This window comes from Neovison vison, chromosome 12, assembly GCF_020171115.1.
Source record: "Neovison vison isolate M4711 chromosome 12, ASM_NN_V1, whole genome shotgun sequence".
In the NCBI taxonomy this organism is placed as follows: domain Eukaryota; kingdom Metazoa; phylum Chordata; class Mammalia; order Carnivora; family Mustelidae; genus Neogale; species Neogale vison.
The window spans coordinates 6015794-6035321 of record NC_058102.1 but is presented as its reverse complement, the minus strand read 5'-3'; the positions used below and the strand labels follow the sequence as shown (position 1 = coordinate 6035321).

Sequence of the window (19528 nt, the reverse complement as noted above, 5' to 3'; positions counted from 1 at the left end):
TTCTAAGGGAAAACAGAAAGTGGAGGGGGGCGTGAACCTCCTGTGGCTGTCTGGGGGAAGGGAGGCTGAGGGCAGGGCACCTGCCCAGCAAGGTGTCCCGCTTCTGGACACACCCCAAGTTGTCCCCACTTTATGGAGTGAGGCTCAGGCATTCACTTAGGCATCTGGTCACACAGGAGTGAGGGTACCCCCCGCCCCGTTTGTGGTCCACTCTGACCTCTTGCCAGGCAAGGATGCTTCCCACTGGAAGTGGGGGGGAACAGCTCAAGGACCCTGTAGTACTGTGCCCCCAAGGGCCTTGGAGCTGGGTTGGGGACCCTCTTTGTCCTAATTCCCTGAGACTTGTAGGGTGGCCTCCAGAATCCACCAGGCACACCAGGGGACCATCCTGCCCCATCCTCCCTGGTGTCAAAGTGACTTGGACTCTCTCTGAGCTTCCTGGAGTTTCCCAAAGGCAAACTTGGGTCCCTTCTTCATTTTTCCTCCTGTCACCACGTAGCCTTGCACACAGTAGGCACTCAGTAATTGCATGGTGAATGACTATGATCCAGGGAGAGAGCCAGCTGGTTCCCTGCCAGGAAGGGCTACTCAGCTCGCCCAGCCGCTCACTCTGTGACCATGGGCAGGTCACTCCTGCCCCTCACTTGGCCCACTTGGTTTTCCCATGAACAAGGCAGGGGTTGGTTAAGCGGCCCATGGGGGCCATTCTCAACCTCCACCCACCCCCATTCTGATGGATTAAGTGGTCCCCTCCATGTCTGCCCCTAGTACTGAGGCCTTCGCAGAGCCCCAAACCACCGGTCACCCAGCAAGGCCCCGTCCAGGCACAGGGAGAGGCCTTGCACGAGCTTAGGCGGTGGAGGGCCTGCAGGGAAGCCCAGGCCTCGGTCCTCTCTCAAAGAACTCAAGAAAGCCTAGTGTTTTCGCTCAAGCTGCTGCAGAGCCAGATTTCTGCCCGGGTCACCCACTGGAGCTTGCTTGCCCTCTGGCCATGCCCAGGGGGCTCAGACGGGAAGATGAAATGCCCCCTCCCACCCTCCACTGAGAAGGGACTGGGCAGGCTGCTGAGGGTCCTGGGATCTGGGAAGGCAGCGCGCAGAGCAGTGATTCCGGGGAAGAAGGGGCAGCTTGGCCCAGGTAGTGGCTCTGGGGAAAGGAAGGACAGAGGGACAAAGAGGGTTTGGTGGCCCAGCATGAAGGGTGTGGGAGGGGCAGCCGAGAATGCTGGAAGCATCTGATTGGGGACCAGAAGGACAGGTGATCCTGGATCACCACGGTACCAGTTACCACCTCCTGGGTTCCCGGGGCCTTGCACACCTCCCTCCAAGCCTCCAGCCAGGAAGGCCCGCGCCACTGTCGCCTCGGGAAGCCGGGCGCTGAGTTAGGATTCCCGAGCTGGCCCCTGAGGGCCAGGATGGGAGAGGGCAGGTAGGCAGGGAGGGCCCTGCAGGATTTCTTGCAGGCACTCTGAGAGGACAGGCTGAGAAGGGGCCCCGCGGAGCGCAGGTGGTTTCATCCTGACTTCCGAGGGCTCCCCCTGCTCACCTGCCCCCACCCCTGCGTTTGCCGGTCGGGGAGCCAGGACGGTCTTGCCCTCCAGAATCCCGGAGTTCTGTCACGGGAGCTTGGGCGAGTTGTGGAACTTGAGTTTCCAGACCTCCCGTGTCTTCCGCAAAGCGGCGTGACGCCAGCCTCCCCCACAGCCTCCCCCACAGCGGTCATGGCAGTACGTGAAGCACCAAGCGCCCGGGACTGGCTGGCCCAGGTCCTGCTGTGGGGGCTGGGAGCCCGCTCTGACGCCTCCCTCCCGCCCTGTCCTACCTTGTGTCTGTGGCCGCCTGGGCCCGGGGGAGGCAGCTCCGATGGGCTCCAAGTCCTCCTAAGCGGAGAGTAGGGGCCCCATCACCCATCAGATCCTTCTCTGCCATTCCTGAGCCAGGCAAGCAGCGGGGCGCTGGCAGCGGCCTGCCTTGCTCCTCTGAGGGCCCGCTGACCGGAGGGGCACCTTTCCGGACGAGGCTGACTGGGTGCGGTGTGTCGGGCTGTGACAGGCCTCACAACTCTCTTGGGCCTTGCCCTGGCCTTCTTTCAACTCCTGTCACCCCAGCGAGGGCGCAGATCCCACAGGGCACACTTTAGTGCCACAGACCAGCAGGGACACCTTGGAGGAAGTGCGGCTCTTGGAGCGTCTGTGTCCTCTGTCAAATGGAACACGGAGCTCAGCCCACACACAGGATGTCCGGAGACGGGCAGGCTTCATTTATTTATTTTTTTAAAGACTTTATTCAAGTGAGAGAGAGGGAGAGGGAAGGAGGGAGGGACGGAGAGCACAAGCTGGGGGAGGGGCAGAGGGAGAGGGACAAGTGGACTCCCCGCTGAGTAGGGAGCCTGACACTGCTGGACCCAGGACCCCGGGATCATGACCCCAGCCGAAGGCAGACAACCGGCTGAGCGCCCGGGCACGCTACTGCAGACACTGTGGGAGCAGAGCACAGGGCCCAGGGCCCAGCAGGCGCTCAGGGAATGTGTTCAACGAAGCCCAGGTGATGGGTCCTGCTGTTGGGCCTCAGGGAGGGAAAGAGGCACCAGGCTGCCGTCTACACTGGGGAAGCCCAGGCCACAGAGGAGCAGGTTTTGGGGAGAGGGGAGTCTCGAAGGGCTTAGGTGCCTCAAGTCCCCAAGCTCTGGCCGGGCAGGGCACAGAGCCCTTCGGGGGGCGGTCGCGTGCCCGGGACCTCACCAGCTCCAGAGCTGGAAGATGCCAACAAAGACAGGGCCACCAGCTGACGGGAGCGTGAGGGACGCACGGCTCTGGGACAGTCACACTCACTAGATCAACTGTTTATTGATTTTTTTTTCTAAAATACTATACATTTGAAGAAACTCCTAACTGAAAAGACTTGACAATTTTTGGTAAATCTGTAGCAAAGGAATGAGGATTTCTGCTGGTAAGTTTTCATGACAAACACAGATGCGCATCCACTTTCCAAGCAAGACATCAAGCTTACTGGAAACACTGAGAAAATGCACAGCTTGTGATGGCGGCGGCCACGTCACCGATGTCTGAGTTACACAAAATACAGGTTTTCCTGCCTCCACCACCCCCCCCCCCCCGCCCCACACCGCCCCGGGATTGCAGCACAGCGCCCCCCTGCCGGCGCGCTCCCGATGACTAAGGCCATTCAAAGGGACCCCGCTGCTTGGGGTGAGACCCAGCTTTCGTGTGCTGGCGAGGAATGGGGAGGGCTGGAGTCTGCAGCTGCTGGAAAGACATGGGACGTTCTACAGTGTTCTGCTACGGAAAGGACTAAGGCTGGTTAGAAGGTGGACCCACAGCTGGCCGGCGAGGACAGGCTGCCCCACAGCTGTCTCCACTCCAGAGAGGCCCAGGCCCGGAGCCCAGAGGAGGCCCAGCCGACCAGCCAGGCCTGTGCCTGAATGTCACAGTCTTCAAGCAGTTTACAAATGAAACCCACTGTCAAAAGCCGTTAGATCTCATTGAAACAGTAGACGAACTCTTTATAGAGTCTCTGAATATCAAATAATATATACAGATACACACCAAGGCACGGCAGTCTCACCGAAAGCATCTAATCCACAGACGCCTGTGCTCGAGAAGTTAGTCTTCTTACCGCGTAACCTTCCAAATCACCGATAAAACTGTTAATTTGCAAGAATAAAGCTTTAAACACAAATAGAATGAAAATACTTTTTAAATATGGGGACACTTGGGAGTACTACGTAAGGTTATTTCCGGAAATCATGGCAGACGCCCCAAATGCGTAGGGCATTCACAACAGAAACCTGCCGAACGTGCTCCCACCTCCCATGACGATCTCGGGCCTCACGCACGGCCGGGCCTGGGGAGCGGCAGCTCCAGCCGCCGGCCCCAGCGTGGCGCGGGGAGAGCGCTGTCCTCAGCCCTGGCGGCTATCAATCTGTGCCATAATTTAAGTGTGAGTGAATGGAAGAGCAGGTACATAAAAAAGTGTAACTGTACACAGGCTTTAAATTAAAAACCTCGACGTCTTCACTCAGACAATGGCATGGAAGCTTGTTCGTTGAAGTTGCAGGAGACGGGACGCGTCAGAGGAAGTAATCAGAGGAACAAGAATCAGTGGGACCCACCATTGACTCAGAGCAGAGGAGAGACAAGGTCAAGAACAGACAGGTCCATGATAAGCCAACGCGCACAGTGAGCGGGAGGGGGGACAGGGCGAGTCCGTTGTACTGTCTGCCGGCGCTCAGACCTCTCCGTCCACGCCGCGTGCGGAAAGGTGCCGGGTCCCCCCGGTGAAGCGACCAGCCCGTCTGTCTCTGAGAGACACCGTGAAGCCGGCAGTGACGGAGCCATCATGTTTTGCAGGAAGAGGAGCGGACGCTCACAGAGCCAGCCGCTGCCCGAGTGCCGCTGCCCGGGGCCGACGAACAACGGGGCTCCTGCGACCTCTGCCTCCACTGTCCGCCAGCCAGCCGGCGGGCCTGTCACTGGATCGCCTCGACGTAATTGGCTGGGTACAGGCCGACTTGCCCGTTGTCCAAGCGTCCCTTGCACCAGCCCTGTTCATCCTCGTCCTCTATCTTGGTCAGCTCGTCCCCTTCAAGACAAGAACGAAGCAGTCCTGGTGAACGGGCGGGTGACCCACGGACCCCCGCCACCCAGTCAGAGCGCCCTAGGGCTTAGCCCCCACCCCAGGCCCTTAGAGGATCTAAGTTGGGTGGGAGGGGAAGGCATTCTCTTGGGTCAGACCTGGTTACTTCCCTATTAAGCTGCATTTTAAGCCACTCCTTCAGCAGCCACACGAGCCCCTGCGAAGTCCCGAGACCGCCACGGCGCACAAGGACCCTAAAGCAAGCAGCTCCCGCACAGACTGCAGAACTCAATGCCACAGGCCCTGTGCCTCCCAACTGTTCCAGGCCAGGTCAGAGAAATGCCCTCAGAGCGCCCATGCCACCCCGTCACCGCCCCCTCCTGCTGTTCTCCTCCTGCCCAGGCTCCAGCCAGCTTGATCTGAGATCGCCCTCCGGCACGTGCTGCCTGACCCGGTGGGTTCAGTTAATCCGTGTCCAGAGGAGGCTGTGGGAGAAGCAGGGACCTGTCACTTCAGCTTCAGCCCCTGGCTCAGGGCATGTATCCTTGGAAAGAAATCAAGCTCTCTCAATGCTGTGAGACAGAAGCCGTGGGCATAGTTCTGGAATCTCCCCATGGCTCTGGGTGTTACTGTGTTTGATTCATCTCATCTGTTCACACATGAAGGACCCCCTACTTCAGGCTGGGCCCGGGTCGTGGAGGAGGAACCCGGATGTGGGGGGACAGATGGAGCGCCGGTCCTTCAAGGACACAGATGGGGGCTCGGAGACCAAAGGTGTGGTCAGGGCCATGGTGGTGGCAGGTGTGGGTCTGGCATCTCGCATTCGGAGCAGACAGAGCGGTCCGGGGCCAGGGTCCGGCGAGGAGCCGCCCGGGGCTCTGCCCGGGACCGCCTGCAGGTGTGGGAACCCCACAGCTCAGACCTTCTTGGGAGCAGGAAGTGGGCAGGAGACTCAGCCCCGGGACAGCTGGGGCCTTTCGTTCAGCTTCAAGCTTTGTATTTCTCAGGGGCAGTTTGTTTCCCTTTGCAGGCTAAGTTGCAGTTTCTTCCCCAGGCAATTATGCCCTGTTTAGGTACTTCCCGGTCTCTATTTTGTGTGGCAGAGTGATGAGGATGCTTGTGGCATGATATTCAGGGCTGCTGTTCATGAGCGAAATGCCCTGCCCCTGGGGCCTGCTTTCCTCCCCCGCAGACCCGGAGGACGCAGTGTTAGAGCAGGGACGGAGCCAGGCAGTGCCCAGCAGGCATCGGGCAGCTGCCGGCAGGCCCCTGTGAGGACAGCTTTGCCTGCAGCCGCTGGGCCACTTGGCAGCACCAGGTCCCCGCAAATCGAACTCAGAAACATCCGCAGTGAACACAGGGGGCCGAAGTGAGCGCCAAGAGCGGTAAGGCTCGGGGGCGCCTGGGTGGCTCAGTTGGTTAAGCGTCTGCCTTCAGCTTAGGTCACCATCCCAGGGCCCTGGGATCTCCATCTGCTGCTTTCCCTGTTTACGCTCTCTCTTTCAAATAAACAAAATCTTAAAAAAAAAAAAAAAAGAGAGAGAGAGAGAGAGAAGTAAAGCTTCATATTCTCCTGTCCTTCCTGGCCCCTGTGGGCCCCTGGACGACTGGTGCTTCTCTATCCCACCCCTGCACACAGCCAGACTCGGCAGCTATACAGTGGGACGAGCTCTGCGATGCTCACACGGGCTGGGAAGGGCCCCAGGGAAAGGCTCCGCGGGTGCCTAAGACCTAGAGGAGTGGAGGGCACCGGAGCGCACTACAGACAGAGGAAAGCAGAGCTGGCCGGGCTGAACACTGCAGTAAAGGTAACGCACAAAACAGGCACAGTGAGGAGGGAAGCTTTCTGGCCGTAAAAGCGTGAACCGGTGATTTGAAATACCGCTTTTAGTTCAGTCTGCTTTTAACAATTCGCTCAGAGCAGAAGGAAACATTTATGTCCACAAAACTGCTGACTAATCCAACAGGTGAGACAGAGAAAGACTTAGAAGTTACAATGAATAAATCAACAAAGTAGGGGGGCAAATGACCCGCAGAGATCAGAAAACTGGACAAAGGTGTGTGCGGCAACGTAAGACATGCATAAAAACCTATAAACCGCCAGGGGTACCCGGTGACTAGGGGCTTGAGTGTCAGGCCAGCTGCCCAGCCTGCTGAGCACAGACCACAGGGGCCCACGAGCATGGACAGAGCTCTCCGCCCCCCAGACGCGGGGTCTGTCCCAGAGGCGCAGCCCGAGTGGAGAAGCACACTTCAGCCTGTGCTGGTTGAGTTCTGGCCCAGCCTCCCGCTTTGAAGGCTGGATGGTGGGTTTGGGGTGGCTTCGGGGAAGGGGCAAGGCAGAAGGGAAGAACTTGGCTCTCTCGAGCCTCCTCTAACAGCCTCTAGCTGCTTTTGAACTGAGGCTTGAAACCCATTTTGGCCAGTTGCAACCAGCATTTAAGATTTTTTATTTATTTACTTGACAGAGATCATAAGCAGGCAGAGAGAGGAGGAGGAGGAGAAGCAGGCTCCCTGAAAGCCTGATGCAGGGCTCGATCCCAGGACCCTGGGATCATGACCTGAGCCGAAGGCAGAGGCTTTAACGCACTGAGCCACCCAGGCGCCCTACAACCAGCATTTAAAAAAAAAAAAAAGAAAAAAAAAAAAGACAAAGCCTAGGAGATCCATGTGCACAGAGCTCCCATAATCTGGATCCAGACTGTTCTGTAAAACAGAAGTTTCGGGTACTGGCAACAAAGGGGTGCTGCTGGTAGAATGTGGACAGCGTGGCCGCAGGGAGGAAATTCAAAAGGCAGGGCCCTGAGACGAGGCTCCGAGTGGCCCAGGGGAACATCGAGTGCTATTCTGGGGTCCAGACAAGATGGCTCACCAAGGGCTCCTCTACCAACTGGGGGTCTCTGGAGAAAGCCTTCCCTTCGGGACCCACACAGCTGGTTGCTTCCGGAGAGCGCCTGGGAAACCCTGTCGGTGCCCCCGATCAGTGGCTCCTGTCCCAGTGCCCTGTTATGTGCAGCCCTCAGTCCTGCTAGGGGTGGCGCCTTGGGCAAAAGCACCAGGGCACCTCAGGCCTTCTAAGGTTTGGCAGTGAGCATCTGCTGCTTTTGAAATGCGGGAGGAAAACCCACAAATGGAACTAGCAGGAATTTTCCAGACTTAAAAAAGAAAAAAAAAAGCCAGACCCCCTCCCCGCCCCAGCAGGTTGGAAACCTCTGTGTCAGGTACCAGCCAGTGAGCCCACCTACCCGCCTTGAAGCTCAGCTCGTCATGCTCCTGCCCCTCATAGTCGTAGAGGGCCCGGACCCGCACTTCTGTCCCCGAGGTGGCATCCTCGTCAAACGGGTTTGAGTCCCCGTTGGCATCCGTGGAGGAGAACGGGTTGTTAGATTCATCATCTGACCAGTCTGTGGGGTAGCTCTGGGTCTTCTCATAGCTGCTAACGCTGCCAAGAAAGGGTTGCCCCGGGGGGGCCCTGAGCACGGGGCTGGCGGAGGCACGAGGCCCTGCCTGGAGCCGGCAGCCCTGGGGCTGGGCGGGGGCCTCCTTCCGCAGGAGCACTGCCCCTCAGCATCACAGCGCAGTCAGGCTCCCCGCAGGGCCACCCAGCACACCCGTCTTCCTGCCGTGGTGTGCCAAGGCCTTGGCGAGGGTTAACGGAGGACAGAGAAAAAGCAACCACAGATTGTTAATGGGTGCCACCCCGCCCTGAGAAATCGAGAAGCCAGAGACTGTCCAACCAGCTGGCAGCCGGGCCACCTCCTGCAGGCCTCATGCATTGCTCTGAGTGCCAAGGGGGCTAGAGCCTGGACAGAGAGAGAGGAGAGACAGAGAGCGAGCGAGGTGGAAACCGGAGGGAAACGTTTGTTCACCAACTTTTTGGCCTTAATGTCCTCCTTCTCACTGACGGTGCTCCCCGTGTCGTCCTCATCCTCGAAAGGGTTGTAGCTGGACAGTGACTGCGCGGACCGTGCGGGATTGCTCGGGACACTAAGATCACTATGGGGAGAGAGACAGCTTTCAGGGGACCCCAGCTCGGCACCCCAACCCGGTCCTGGGCGCTCCCAGCAGCAGGATCACAGGGCCAGGATCTGAAGGGACAGATCAGCTCCTTGCAGGAAAGGAGGCTACGTTGTTTGAGCAGAAAGACTGTTTCAACGAAAACACTGATATCTTGGTGGTTAAACACACTTAAAAAGTCTGAGAGAACATGTCCATTTCCCCTCTTGCCTCTGGATACAGTCCAACCTGACCAGGAGACCTGGGGTGCAGACAGGGAGCCGCTGGAGCACTAGTGATGTCTGTCTTGGCTTGTGGCTTCCCCTCACTGTCCTCCCCACCTGGCCCCCATTCCTTTTTTTTTTTTTTTTTAAAGATTTTATTTATTTATTTTACAGAGAGAGTGAGCACAGGCAGACAGAATGGCAGGCAGAGGCAGAGGGAGAAGCAGGCTCCCCGCTGAGCAAGGAGCCCGATGTGGGACTCGATCCCAGGAGGTTGGGATCATGACCTGAGCCGAAGGCAGCTGCTCAACCAACTGAGCCACCCAGGCGTCCCCTGGCCCCCATTCCTGATGCTATGAGCTGGTAGCCGGCCTGTGGGGCTCAGAGACCAGGTGCTACGCTGAGAGCGGGAGGGAGGCTCCTGGAGCACTCCCGGACCCCATAGCACAGCATTCCCCTCCTTCTGACTCCAGAGGCTCCAGTGGCCTCCTCCCTGCTTCCTCTGGGGCCAGAGCTTCCAAAATCAGCACCAAAGCCTGCTGAACAGCCCTTTATAAGACAGAAGAACCCCTTTCATGCTCCATCTGTGTAACCGTCTCAGCTGCCTACTGTGTGTCAGGCCCAGAGGGCACGGACCGGAGAGAAATCTGACCCAGGCCCAGGCTGAGGGCTGACAGCTAGGATGCAGCGACCGCAGGTGCTAGGTGTGGAACTAGACAGTAAGGAAATAAGACGGGCCCCTACGAGACCTGGCACCGCACTACGGATTCAGCTGCAAGGCAGGGCCTCCGAGCCAGGCCTGCAAGCCGCTGGCACTCAAGACTTCTGCATGGACGGCTCACCCAGAGCTGGGGGGAAGGGGAGAGGAAAGGAGGGGAAACGCCTCAAATGCCAACTGACCTCAAGTGGCCAACAACTGCCTCGTGGCTTTAGGCCTGGCAAGGGGTACCGGACCCAAGCCTGCCTACCGCCTATGCCTGAGCCGCATGTTTAAGACCGATGGGCCCTCCTCCCCCTGGCACCTGTGTCCTTCGGTCGGGGCTGCGGGAGGGAGGAGCCTGCTGCTAGGAAGCCGAATTTGTTCAGCAGCCCTGGCCTGCCTAGACCCTCTTCCCCGAGCCCTGGGGTGGTGTCTCCCCAGCCCTGACCCAGTCACACAGGTACTAGCCTCAGCCCTGGGACAGTGATTACTGCTCTGGTCACCTCACCAAGCCCACCTGCCCAGATGGAGACACAGCAGCTGAATGACAACTGGCCATGTCTGGTCAGGGAGCCCAGGAAGGGGTTTCAGTGCCCAGGACTCCAGAAAGGCCTCCAGAACCTGTGCTGACACTCCTAGGAAAAGGCAACCATGACTGTATTATTACTTGTGGCATGGGGCCCAAGTGGCTTCCAGGGAGAGGCAGCCTGCAGCCTCAGCTCTGCAGAGGATAGTAACACCTATTTGCTGGGACTTGGCGGCCTGGGGGCAGGCCTCACCTAGCACACACTTTCCAGGAGGTTCTAATGACCTCAGGGCCACTTTGCTACCCAAACTTGGTTTCAGCAAACAAGTCAGAAATAAAATAACCCACACTCTCATCAAGAGGTGACTTGAAATGGGGGGGAACACTTGACAATGATCTCTTGCACTGCCCCCCCCCCAAAATCAGGCACCTGCGTACAGGACCAGGATACCTGAACTCGCCCAAAGGACGGCATCGACTGTGACCTCCGCCTGCTGGTGTGCACCACTGGGGACACACAATGGTCAGTATCTGACATCACCTTTTGCCCTCACTTGGGGTCCGAAGCACGTTTGTGACAAAGGTTTGCTTCTCTGGATCTTTCCACAGCTCTAGGATCAGATGAGCTGCTGATTCTCGGGTCACTGCCCAGTAGAGTTTGGATGCCCAAGGAGCATCTGGAAAGATACCTGTGGGGTTCCTGCAAGGCCTCACAGGGGAGTTTCCCAGGTGCCCAGGCTGGGAGCTTCTGGCCCACACAGAGGACCCCGGGAGACCTATCCCTGGGGAAGGAGGCTGCCCTAGCGCCTACCTGCTAGGCTTGTTCTGCAAAGCCTGGTCGCCCGTCTGGTTGATGCCCGTCAGGGTGACGCCATCAGCAGCCTTCTTCTTTTCTCTCCGGCTGAGAGTTCGATTCAGGTCTGCGGACCACTCCTGGGCAGCGGGCACCGAGGGAAAGTAATGCAGAAGTTCATTTGTTTGAGGCCACATTAGTGTGAAACGCACCAGCCCAATGCCCAGAGGCCTGCCCTGCACAGTTCATGGAATGGAGCCCCATGACCTCGGTTGTTCCCCAGCTGACCTCAGGTTCCCGGTACCCTCCGGCTACTCCCTGCTCACTGCTACAAGGGTGAACTCCAGCCTACAGAGGCCCCGTCTCCAGAAGGAGAGTCTGACCAGCCAGCACTCAGATGTCCAGAAACTTCCCCATCCTGCCTGGCGTCCAGGGCCCTAAGCCTCCAGCCACCTCTGGCCAGCAGGGGTCACCAGAGGCCTCGCCAGCTTCCCTTGAGCCTTTCAAAGTAGACGGGAGCTAGTTCCCACCTTGCCCAACACTGGCTCTGGCTCCCAGTAGGGCAGGAGGGCTGGCTGCAGGGCCTGAGCAAGCCTGCGCCATGGGGACCGCACCATGGGGGGCACACATGATAGGGTCTGGGTGTCACATGTTCGGGGGGCACGGAAGCCAGCCCACCACACAGGTCTCCAGGGATCAGCGTCCTCACTGGCAGCACAGGCTGCGGGACTAACAAACAGAGCACAGCCAAGTGCTGACCTCCCCAAAGGCTCGCCAGTTTCCAGCAGGTAAACAGCTTTCATGGACTGCGCTGAGAAACACTAGAAGTGAGTTAAAGAAGGAAGAGGCTATGACATCATCTCCCAGGAAGGTGTGCGTGGGCACCAGGTTAACAATGCTCTCCCCACCCCACCCATCACCAACAACCTTAACTGAATTAACCCTTGGTGTGACTGACTCTACAGCTTGGCCCAGGTTAAAGCCACCTTAGACACATCAAGTCTAACCTGCCAACTTTTGAGACAAGAAAACTGAGGCCGAGAAAGAAAAGGTGACTTGCCCACACAGAGTTGGTGGCAGACCTGGGCCCCTGACTCCAGACCCTGGTCCCTATCTATTATCTCCTCATCTGTCAAAAGTTGACTCAGTGACCATGTGAATATAATCTGTCCTGCCTGGGTGGTTCCCCAGAGCCCATGTGACACGCCCCTGGCTGGCCGAGGAAGGAGGGGCCAGCTGTTAGCATGGACAAGGGACAGCAGGGCAGCACGGAGGCCACAGTTCTGTCGCTGGTCTGCATTGTCAGAACCCGGCTATGGACCGCCCGCCCCCCACCACCCGCAGACCTATGCAGGCCAGACACACACTGCAGGAGGTTTGGGGTTATACATTAGCCAAAAAATAGGAACTTACTTCATCCTGCGGCATGGAAAATAAAAACAAATAATCGTATTAGAGAAAGTCAAGCATAATCCTCTAAGATTCATAACCACAGACCACATGTGGGCGCTGCTTCCCAGCCTGCAGGATCCATGAGAGAAAGGCCACCACCATGGGCTGGCCAGGATGCCCATCCCAGTGAGACAGGCTGTTCAGTCCATACACTGACTACTCCAGACTCTGGGTATTGGTGGACAACACTAAGGGCCTGGGAGGGGGGATGGTTTCTCAGGTGGCTTCCTGAGGCCCTCCAGAGCAGTACTCACCCCTGCAGGGTAAAATCCTGCTCTGTGCAGACACACCCCCTCCCTTCCTCCAGGGCACCATCGTCCGGGGTGGGGTAGGCTCTGTGCTCTCCCCTCTAGAGCCACTTCCACTTGGGAGGGCCCTGGCCTCTATTTTGTCCCGGTGCCTCTGTGGAAGGGGCACAGTCCACTCTTGGCCTCCTGTTGGGAGCAGATGTCCTAACAACAGAGCAGGGGGTGTGCTCAGTCACAGGGACGTGCACTGCCACTGGAGCAGTTTTCTACAGAGAGGCTCCAGGAGACAGGGGCACATGTGTGCAGACAGACACCACTGCAGAGTAAGACGGGGCCGATGGGCAGCACAGACCCCAGCGGCCGGAGGAGACGGCGCTGCAGTCGTCCCCATTTTACACACACGCTGACTTGCTCAGCGTCCCACAGCTGCCAAGATGTGAGACCAGCCATGAGTCAGCCTGTGCTCTGGAAGCCACCAAGGCTAGGCAAGCCCCTCGGCCCCCACGCAAGGCATCATCCCTGGAAGGCAGCGGCCGAGCCTTTCCTGACCCCTGCTTTACCACACGGTGGGGAGAACCCCGCCCTCACAGAATGGGGTGGCAGCACTTGGTGGGGGTGAGATGGGGAGAGGGGGCCTGGAGGGCCAGGCCCACAGCTAGAAGAGACCCGAGGTCCCAGGCCCTCCCATTTTGCCTGGTAAGATACTGGAAGGCTCGGATCCATGAAATCAGGAAAAGTTAATCCCGAGTTAATCCTGAGCCAAAATTAGCTGAATGTGCTGCCTGAAACCAGGAAAGCCCCTCAGTGTGAGGGTAAGCAGAGCTGCACATAACCCTCTCCCCACCTCCCCGCTCCCCATCCCGGACCTGAGGCCCACCAGGCCTGGAGCACACGTCGGCAGCCCCCTTTGCAGCCACCCCGCAGGGTGTGGCAGGGAACCCGGGGGCTCCTGGAGCTCACGGCCAAGGGGAGAATGCCAGATGGCCAGCAAGCGACCACCGAAGTTCTTAGCGAGACAGCACATAACTGGGTCTTCGCTGAGACTCCACTCCAAAGGCCCTCTGGGGTTGCCCTCGGGACCCCAACACGGACCTGGATTCGGGAGCAGCTGTGCTGAAAGGGTGCCTCGTTAACAGGGCAGAGGCCAACACTGAGTTGGAAGGATAAAGACAAAATACGTCTCAATCCTGCGGGCCCAGGGGTCACGGGCAAGCCTCCTCTTACCTCAAACTGCGGCCAGTTCATGGACATGCCCGGCCCGTGGCTGGCTCTGAACCACCGCAGGTCCTCCACGGCGTCGGCGGATTTGATGCTCTGCTCCAGGTCGCGGTAGATGCTCTTGTAGCTGAACCAGATAGAGGATGCGGGACTCTCTTAGAAGGTGGGGATGGCACTGTTTGTCCCAGCCCCGAGCCTGGCCACAGCAGGAGCGCGGGCTCCAGCGCATGAGTCAGCTTCACAGCACGGGCCAGGATGCTCCGCCCAGCTCAGCTGGAAGGTTCCGTGGCCTCAGTGCATGAGGGAGACACAGCTTTGGCTTCCCACAGACTGGCTTTACGTCCGACCGGGTGGCAGAGCAGTGCCCTGGGTCAGATAACGCAGAGCGTGCCGGCAGCTCGGCCACAGGGCACCAATCCCTGTGGCTCCATTTCAGCAAGTCCAGGATCCAATGTCAGGAAAGTGTCCCCTCATCCGCTCAAAAAAAGCTGGAAGGTTTACACTCAGATGTGCAAATGCTCTACGTGAAGGCTGTCCACGCTCTGGCCACCCGGAGCGGCAGCGCCCACCAGCTCCCACCGGCTCACCGGCTCAGCAAGTGCGCCGCGGAGGACAGGAGCAGGCAGGCCTGCGGGGCCCGTGTGTGTTTCCCTTCTCATCTGGGTGGCAGGCAAGCCGTCCCCCTCCCCGGTCTCTGTTTCCTCCTCGTTAAGTGAGCACAGCGCCATCTGGTATAAGTTGAAGTGTGTCCTCACATAAGACATGTTCAAGTCCTGACCCCCAGTATCTCAGAATGTGATTTTATTTGGAAATAGGGTCTTTACAGAAGTAATTAGGTTAAAATGAGGCCCTAATCTATGGGCACCTTTTTATAAGAAAGGAGAAATGGAGACACACAGACACACACAGAGGGAAGGGCAGGTGAAGACACAGAGGAAGATGGCCGCGTGGTGGGGGTGACATGTCCACAAGCCAAGAACTGACAGCAGACGGAATGACAGCTGCAGTGATCCCCCCCAAGAGCCTCAGAGAGAGCTCGGCCCTGCCAACACCTTCATTTCACACCTCCCACCCTCCAAACTGAGAGAGAATGAACTGCTGCCGCCATAAGCCACAGGTCATAAGCATTAATTAACTCTTGGAGGAGTGGCTGGACAGTAATCGTTCCTTTCCACGTATTGTGCGGGAAACAAAGGAATGTAATTTCCTACAAACGACAAGCCTTAGCTTGTGAACCATTCCTACAGGGCTCTACAATATGAATGACTAAAGTCCACATCCACGGTTAGCCCAGACCTCTGCCCCGAAGAAGGCATCGTGGAACCAAAGGCAAGGCAAATGCAGAAGAAATATCCCGCCTCCATGTCATGATCTGAGCGGAGTCCCCGAGGGCCTGAGCTGTGCTGGGCAGCCAGCTGCTCTAGAACGAGGCATCTCGGGAAGGCCTTCAGAGTAAGACAGTCCTGAGGGCAGGGCACAGCAGCTCAGGAAACCAGAAATGCTCCTGGCTTGATTTCAAATATGCCAGCTGTGGCTGGTCCAGGCTGCAGGCCTCCCTTCCTACCTGGACCTCGAGTGCTGTGCACAGGGCCGGCAGTGCACAGCCCACCTTTCTGGGTAGCCTGAGGCCGCCCAGCTCAGGCCAGTAGTCAGCTGTCCCCTGCGTTGGGTTACCTGGCACAGGCTGACCAGGCAGCTGCAGACAGGCTCAACACCAGGTCCGTCCCTGGGCAGGAGGACTTAACTAGGGAGAAAAGCTCTTTGCCCTTTTTTAAAAAATTAATTTAATTTAATTTTAATTAATTAATTTATTTGAAGTAGGGGGTCAGAAGGAGAGAGAGAGAATCCCAAGCGGACTTCCCACTGAGCTCAGAGCCCAGCATGGGGCTTCATCTCATGACCCCGAGATCATGACCTGGGCTGAAATCAAGAGTCAGACGCTTAACTGACTGAGCCAACCAGGCACCCCCAGAGAGAAGATCAGTGCCATCCCAAGTCTGGAGAGCAGTGACCGACCTTGACTCAAAAGCAACTTTCCACTGATCTCATGGTAATGGAAGCTTACCTGGCCACGTTTGACAGGTCTAGGTGCTTCTGGACCTCCAGCAGAACTTCCCGGAAAAAGCGCAGACGCTTCTCCTCGAACTGCTGGCACTGCTCAAACACCTGCTCCATGTTCTCCATGTACTGCGGCGTGCCCTGGTCCAGCTCCTTCAGGGACTTCTCGTACTTCTCTCTGGACTGCAAGAAAATCCGCGCCAACAGGACAAGGTTCACTGCCATGCACCCTGCTTCCCTCTGACGGAGACAAAGTGAGCCAGGCTCTGTACCCTCATCCTCACCTGCCGCTGGTCCTTTCTGCCGCTTCTGAATTCATCAGCATCTAGGCCCACTGATCAGGTGACAATACTAAAGCAGACACTCTGAGTGACTTCAGAAGCAGGCGGAGGAGCTGTGACCCAGCGTCCAAGGATCTACTTCCTCAGGTCCCAGCCCAGAAGATTCACGCTCTACCTCTACTCCCACAGGGTACTCCCACCCAATCTGGGCTGGGGAAATACTCAGAAAGACACCCCCCCACCCCACATGGCCAGGCTCATCTCGGATGCCACCTCCACCACTGAGCTCACCCTTGGGGAAAGCTTCTCAGGCCTCCACAGATTCCAAAGCACAAAGAGCACAAGCTCTGGAGTCTGACAGACTCCACTTTCAAATTCAAGTTCAAGTCCCAGCCCCTCCACTTCTGAACGGCAAACCACACTCCTGGTGTCTGCCAGGCCTCTCAGCTTAGTATCAGGCCCGAACAGGCAGATGCTGGGGAAGGGGCGGTCACTCTGAAGCCTAGGGCGCATGCTCTCGGGCACCACTGCCCTGCTGATTCGTGCCCACGGCATCCATCCATGTCTTCTCTCCCTGGGCAAGGGCTCTACTGGGTCTGCCTCGAGCCCCGGACCTTGCCCACAGCAGTGGTGACGCAGCAGATTCCTCTGGGCAAGATCACAGGCTCTGAGTGCCAGACAGATCTGGAGGCACATTCTGGACCCTGAGTTTCTTAGAGCCTCACTTCCCTCCATTGAAGACGAGGTGGAGGCAAACCTTGTTTTGTGGCTCTCCATAGTATCGTGTGTTTTGCGGACTGAAGGTCTGTGGCGACCCCACATGGAGCACGTCTTCCGGTGCCGTTTCTCCAACAGCTCTTGCTCGCTCATGTCTCTCGCCACATTTTGGTAATTCCTTCAGTATCTCATGTGTTCATCCCTATTACTGCATTTGTCATGGTGATCTGTGATCAGTGATTAGGACTTACTGAGATCTCAAATGACGGTTAGCAGTTTTTAGCAATAAGTATTTTTTTAAAGATTTTATTTATTTATTTGACAGAGATCACAAGTAGGCAGAGAGGCAGGCAGGGAGAGAAGGGGAAGCAGGCTCCCTGCCGAGCAGAGAGTCTGATGCAGGGCCCGATTCCAGGACCCTGGGATTGTGACCTGAGCTGAAGGCAGAGGCTTAACCTACTGAGCCACCCAGGAGCCCCGGCAATAAAGTATTTTTTAATGAAAGTGTATCTGTTGTTTTTAGATGTAACTTAATTGCACACTTCATAAATTACACTATAGCGTGAACACAGCTTTTACATGCACCGGGCAACCAAAAGCATTCATTTGACTCACTTTCTTGCGGTGGCCTGGAGCCGACCCCACTATGCCGTACTCTACAGCGTTCTGATATTTAAATGAGGTGACCCACAAAGGGCACCAAGCTGCGTGAAGGAGGCATTGAAAAAGTCCTTGTCTCCCTGTCCTCTAGCTCGCTGCATCCCCTACACAACCATTCAGTCTGAGACGGCCCTCAAGTAGAAGTTTGTTACCAGAAAGGAAACAGGGTAGGTCCCCAGGGGCCTTCTGGGGCAAAGTGAGGGATGGCAGGGCTGGGGCCGTGTTTACTGTAAGCCCTTCCCCTCTGGAGACCCTGAGAAATGGGGGGACCACCCAGAAACCTCGCTTTTCTGGCCCTGACGACTGTGTGGACTACTGAGGTTGGGCTGAGTCTCCTGCCTTCATGACCAAGGCCATGTCTCAGGACCCCAGCCCCCGCCACATCTGGAGCAGCTCCGCCCTCTCAAGACCCCAAATCTACTGTCTACGCTGCTCCCCTCCTGGACACCCTCTGTGACTGCTGCTCTGGAAAGCTCCCCACCCCCCACCAGCCACCGATGTTCTAGAGAACCCTCTTCTCAGAGACTTCCCTAACAGGCTCCACCCACTCCCTGGAGCCCCCCTCCCCGGCGCTCCCTTATATGCCGTTCCTTGTTCTGCTTCTGAGCCTCCTGGCTGGGCCTGGGTCCTCTGTGACCCCAGGAAAAGGTTATCCTTTCCAGAATTTGGACATTCCCAGAGGGCCACTCACTGCTCTGATGACTCAACATCATCATTAGCCGCCCCGGGTCTATCTGTGCGAGGCCCGGTGTGAGGTTCCGAGCTCAGGGGCCTCAGGGGCCTCAGGACATGCAGAGTCGTAGACATGTGGCCGAAACATGCAGAGTCGTCAGGACATGTGGCCGAAACACCCAGCTTCTGGCGGACCATCAGAGCGGCAGAGAGCACCCCCTTCTCTGGAATACCTCAACGGCACACAACAGCCTCCCCGGAGCCCCCGCGGTGCCCAGTGGCAACCAGATGCTCCCCAGTGTCACAAACAGCTCTGCCCTAGCAAAGCCAGATGCAGAACAGGGTCGTCACTACTGGGGGTTTCCAAGCACAGAGAACAGAGCAAGTTCCCAGTAAACATCCATGGAGTGAAATGAAAGGCAGCCTTCACCCTCCTGTGGACTGGGGCAGTTAGCATTGAACCTGAGAAGTTCCTTTCTGAGGGATACTGCAAGGTGCAGTCACCGCCGGACCAGTTAAAGACAGAGAAGGGCGTACCAGCCACTTGGTGCTGGTTTTTAGAAACTGCGTCAAGAAGGGGGGTGAGGGATGGGGTTGCCCTCCTGTCCGGGCCAGCTCTCTGGCTACAAGGACCATCATGCCCCAAGGTCACTGGCTGGACCACAGAGTCAGGAGGGAAACCTCTACAAAGTGGCCTGACATCCAGCCTTACGTCTGACCTTGGACCCCAGATCAATCTGGTGGACTCTGTTGTGAGTGACCGTGAAACACAAAAGGTCCGTGTCTACCTCCCTCCCCCCACACCCAGGAAGCAAAGATGCCACGTCTCTCCTGCAGGCACCGCCCTGGACACCTGGCAAAGGTAATCCTCAGCAGCCCCCAGCCTTCTGCGCCTTGAGCCCGGGTGCCCTCCCCTTTCAGCACGTAGCCCAGGCTCCTCACCTGGCCCCTCGGTGGAGGCAGCCCGCGGCTCCGAACCCCACCCTCCTGGCCCAGAGCCGGTGCGCCTCAATGGACTCTGCTGCTTGCTCTGAGCGATGAACTCCTCGGCAGATGACTTTCCCCACAACTGCCCTTCGTCACTGTGCCGGTGACGGAGCGGCAACAGAGGGTACAGGCTTTCCCCCACTCACACTACCAGGCGGCACAAGATTGAGCCTCTCTGAACTTAGTTGCCCCCGTCACACAACAGAGATGCCACCTCCTAATTCTCTGGGCTCGGTAGGGGTGTGAACAGAGCAGCTCAGCGTTCCTGTTTCCCTTCTCGGCCTCACACCCTATTCCCGGGATGCAGGCCTTCTCAGCTTGGCTGCCTCTTTCTCTCCAAATGCCGGTGGCATCTCCTCCCTCAGCATGGCTGCAGGAGGGAGGCTGACAGTAGCGGCCCCCAG

General features: G+C 57.6%; 1 protein-coding gene across 4 annotated transcripts in view; it reads right to left on the bottom strand.

Annotated features, from left to right (window-relative positions):
• Positions 1–2826: 2826 nt before the first annotated feature.
• PACSIN2 (protein kinase C and casein kinase substrate in neurons 2) overlaps positions 2827–19528 on the bottom strand; it is an 84372-nt gene continuing 67670 nt past the window's right edge. The window contains exons 6-12 of one of the 4 annotated variants that reach the window (XM_044228153.1): positions 15815–15990; positions 13756–13876; positions 12245–12250; positions 10850–10971; positions 8466–8588; positions 7838–8034; positions 2827–4598 (exon numbers count right to left, since the gene is read on the bottom strand). In XM_044228153.1, the coding sequence (XP_044084088.1) occupies positions 4486–4598; positions 7838–8034; positions 8466–8588; positions 10850–10971; positions 12245–12250; positions 13756–13876; positions 15815–15990 (858 nt within the window). In that variant the 3' untranslated portion in view covers positions 2827–4485. The remainder of the gene's footprint in view (positions 4599–7837; positions 8035–8465; positions 8589–10849; positions 10972–12244; positions 12251–13755; positions 13877–15814; positions 15991–19528) is intronic. The other 3 variants (XM_044228155.1, XM_044228154.1, XM_044228156.1) reach the window with 3 other exon arrangements.